Source organism: Nicotiana tabacum, chromosome 20 (genome assembly GCF_000715075.1).
Source record: "Nicotiana tabacum cultivar K326 chromosome 20, ASM71507v2, whole genome shotgun sequence".
Classification (NCBI taxonomy): domain Eukaryota; kingdom Viridiplantae; phylum Streptophyta; class Magnoliopsida; order Solanales; family Solanaceae; genus Nicotiana; species Nicotiana tabacum.
In genome coordinates this window covers 103,361,699-103,365,362 of record NC_134099.1, presented here as the reverse complement: position 1 = coordinate 103,365,362, position 3,664 = coordinate 103,361,699, and the positions used below count along the sequence as shown (strand labels likewise).

At 36.5% G+C, this 3,664-nt stretch overlaps 1 protein-coding gene across 1 annotated transcript; it reads right to left on the bottom strand.

Annotated features, from left to right (window-relative positions):
- Nucleotides 1-220: 220 nt before the first annotated feature.
- Nucleotides 221-2,154, bottom strand: LOC107773093 (polyphenol oxidase E, chloroplastic). Its single transcript, XM_016592536.2, has one exon. It carries the CDS (start codon nucleotides 2,128-2,130, stop codon nucleotides 340-342), a length of 1,791 nt encoding a protein of 596 aa, XP_016448022.2. The 5' UTR covers nucleotides 2,131-2,154; the 3' UTR covers nucleotides 221-339.
- Nucleotides 2,155-3,664: the final 1,510 nt, after the last annotated feature.

The window sequence follows — 3,664 nt, the reverse complement described above, 5'->3', positions numbered from 1 at the left end:
TAACTTTATTTTCCACTTTCTTGGATTATTTCAAACTTGCATTAATATAATAATATATTTAATCAAGCATAAATTTTGAAAGATAATTTTGTCTTTAACTAAGCTAATGGATGCATTAAAACTCATTGCATTGTTAATACCATGGCTTCTTATGTATTAGTTATACATAGGATAATACAAATAGGATGTATAACTAATGTTTGCATAACTAATGCATAAGTTCAAAAAGTATATCAAACAAGGTATTATTAATACACATGTTAATGCATGCATTATTTTATGTGATGCATCAAAGGAAGGACCCCTAAGACACACATACATACATACATTTGGACTTAATTAATAACAATCCTTAAGTTCAATCAACACACTGTTGATGCTGACCACTTCGCCCCCCGTCTTTGGAACCACAGTTACCGCAATAATGTCTTCATCTTCCAAACCACAGTCCTCTAGCAGTTCAGTGATGGCTAGCTTGAATTCTTGTACTTCAACCGCATGATTGCCACTATTAGGTCCATGAACATGTGGCAAGCTGGTATAGCTCCCTGCATATTCTTTCTTGTCAATGTCATCTGCATTCACAGTCTTGTCTGCATTGACGAACACATCAAACTTTATATACTTGCTATCATCATACTTTAAATTCTTGAATGTTAGCACCTCCTCAAATTCATCTTTCTCCTGCTGACTCCTTGATGTAGCTGGCCTCTCTATGCTAAAGCAAATTGCTCTGTCCAGATTTGAGAGTGGGAATACCTTGCTGGCTGGCTTAACTGAACGTAGATTCACCTTGCCCGGTGTGGTCTTTTTCCCTGGCTTAAAGTTACGCCATGGTGTGGCTTTCGGTTCGTAATCATACCCCATCTTCTTGCTGTCCAAACAGTCTCGGACTTTCACACGCCATGGGTCGCGGTTTTCATCGTAGAAAAAGAACTCCGAGTTTAACCAATCATTGTCTGTGAGATCCCTTCTTTTCCCTCCTAGTGCTTTCCATTCATTCCACATGCGGTCCACATTGGCGTGGTGGCTGTAAAAAACTGGGTCTAAACCAGCTGAGTAGAAATTACCCATATCCTCACCGTATGATGGCACACAATTACCCAAATCCGTACACCGCACAGTACCAGTCCAAATGTGAACCGGAGTATGAGGAATGTTTTCAATGGTTCCCTGCCCCGGATTGGGTTTAGATCCGAATCTGTAAGGCTCTCCGAAGAACAACAGCGGGCATGGAGCATTAGTTATCATTTGACGATACATTAGAATTAAGTTGTTAGTTATCATCTGTATTTCATTAGTTTTGACTTCATCACCGAAAAAACCAAGATCGATTATGGTTCCATTACGGACATGTGGATTACGTCTTGCATCGTAGAGGGAAGAACCTTCGACATCGAACATAGCAGGCAAACGCATGCCGCTTGGATGGTCCCAGTTCCAATATGGCAGAGCAAAAGTTGGATCATCGATGAGGGAGCCCAAGATTCTCTCGTAGAAGTACAAGTACCATCTATGAAACGGGAAGAAAAGCCACGATTGGTGAACTTGTAACTTTTGGTCACCCATTGTGTAAGCATCGTTGCAATAAGCACAATGGATATTAGCTTGTTGCTTGAAGCCAAGAGGATCAAATGGGTCTTTGTCTAATTCCCTCATTTTACTAGTGGCTAACTGGTACTTGGCTATATACTCCTCACTCACGTCTTGGGCAGGGGGCCGCTTACGAAGCTTGGACATGCGAGGGATCTTGTAATATGGAACGCTGTCCATATCATCTGGTGTAGGGGGGCAACAAGAATATGGTACAGTTGGACCATCCGTTATCGTGGCCGGGCCACATGATTTTAGATCGGGGGGTGGTACGGGAGCAGCAGAGGCTAATGGCGCAAGATTAGTTGCGCCATACAGCCCTCCTAAACCCAAAAGGACATTCCTTCTGTCAACAGCTCCTTCTTTAACTGCGTCAAGCTGGTTTCCGTCATGCTCGCCTGTGCATGAAACCTTGAAACTTTGGTTACCTTTTCCATTGAGGAAAAGATGAGAGGGTTTTGCAAAGAAAAATGAGTTGGTGGAGGAAGAAAATGGAGTTTTTGTGGTGCATAAAGGAAGAGTAGAAGAAGAAGCCATTGCTGGGATGAGTGCTTTTGCAGTGAAAGGTTTCAAACTATTTATACACAACAGGCAATGGTACACGTGAAGCACGCGGCTGATTGTTCTTATGATTTTAATAATCAGGGGCGGACCCACCAAGGGTGTTGAAAAATTAAAAATTATAATTTTAACAAAGATATTCTTTATATAAATAATAATAACTTGAACCCACTTGACACAATTGCGCTGCCTGTCGAGTTTGTCCAGTGGGTTCAAAATTTAGGATTGTACCGACTTCGAATCCATTCAGCGCAATTCAATATATTTTTAGCGGAAGGAGTTTTACGTACTACCAACACTTTGTCCCTTCTGAATTTGTTACTCTCATGTCCTCTCCTTTTTTATTTTACTATTTTACTTTATTTTCTTTGGTTGAAATCAATAGTAATAATTATTCTATAGGTTAATTTGCTTTAAAAATTAAGCCTACCTACAACATGAATTTTGATTCAAATTTTGAGGATATTTATTCAAATTATGTATTTGTTAGTTTAATTTAATTTTAGTCTATGTTGAAATCTCTATTTGTTTTATACTAAAATTTCTCACAAATTATTGGAATTATTTTAGTATTTATAAATTTTTTTATTCTATTTTGTTTAGAACTAACAACTTCTAACATAATAACAAGAAAAATTATAGATTTTATACGAATATCTTAGAGCTAGTACTTTTCTTAAAGTGAATTTCTTGAAGTAAAATTTGTTAAATTAGATAGATAAATTGCTAAAAATAGAAACATATAACTTTTCGTATCTTTTTAAAAATATTTTTAACTTTGTTAAAACTATTGAGTGCGACCTTGAAATGACTTTAGTTTTGAGATTTGTTTTTTAAGAAAAAAAAATGATCAACCCTTATATGCTTGTCATACCCAACACCGCCTATACTAATACCTATAGTTATTTTTTTTGAATCCGCTTATATAAAATTTTGGGTCCGTCACTGTTTTTTATGCAATAAAAAGAGAAAAACAAATATGAAAGTATCAAGAAACAAAGGCTATCGTGTTTCCATGAAGGGCTAGATAAGGTATACGCTAAAGCAGGGGTGTACGTAGGAATTTTCGTAAGCGGTGTCAAAATTTATAAAAGAATTAGAATATAACTTTGATTATCATACTTTTAGACAAAATATAGCCTTAGTCTATGGACTTTGTTGAGTCTTAAGTTGGAAAAGGTCCTGAGTTCAATTCTATTTCATCACAATTTTTAACTACAAAGGCTCTCTCAAATATTTACGAAAGAAAGATGTGCTAGTTGAGGTTTGAATCTTTGATCTCTAAGAGAAAATCAAACACATTACCAATACACCAAGACAAAATTTATATCAATTGGAGTTATTTTTTTTTAATTATCCGTTTTCGTACAATATTAATACCTATATTTAATAAAAATTTCCGATGAAATGGTGTCGTGTGACACCGCTTCAGTAAGCGTAATCCGCCCCTGCGCTAAAGAACAAAATTACAACTAAGATATTTATACTTAAAAAACTACCTATTCTAACA

Coding starts and splice junctions, on each gene's coding strand:
- LOC107773093 (XM_016592536.2), bottom strand. CDS start 2,130: ATGGCTTCTTCTTCTACTCTTCCTTTATGCACCACAAAAACTCCATTT.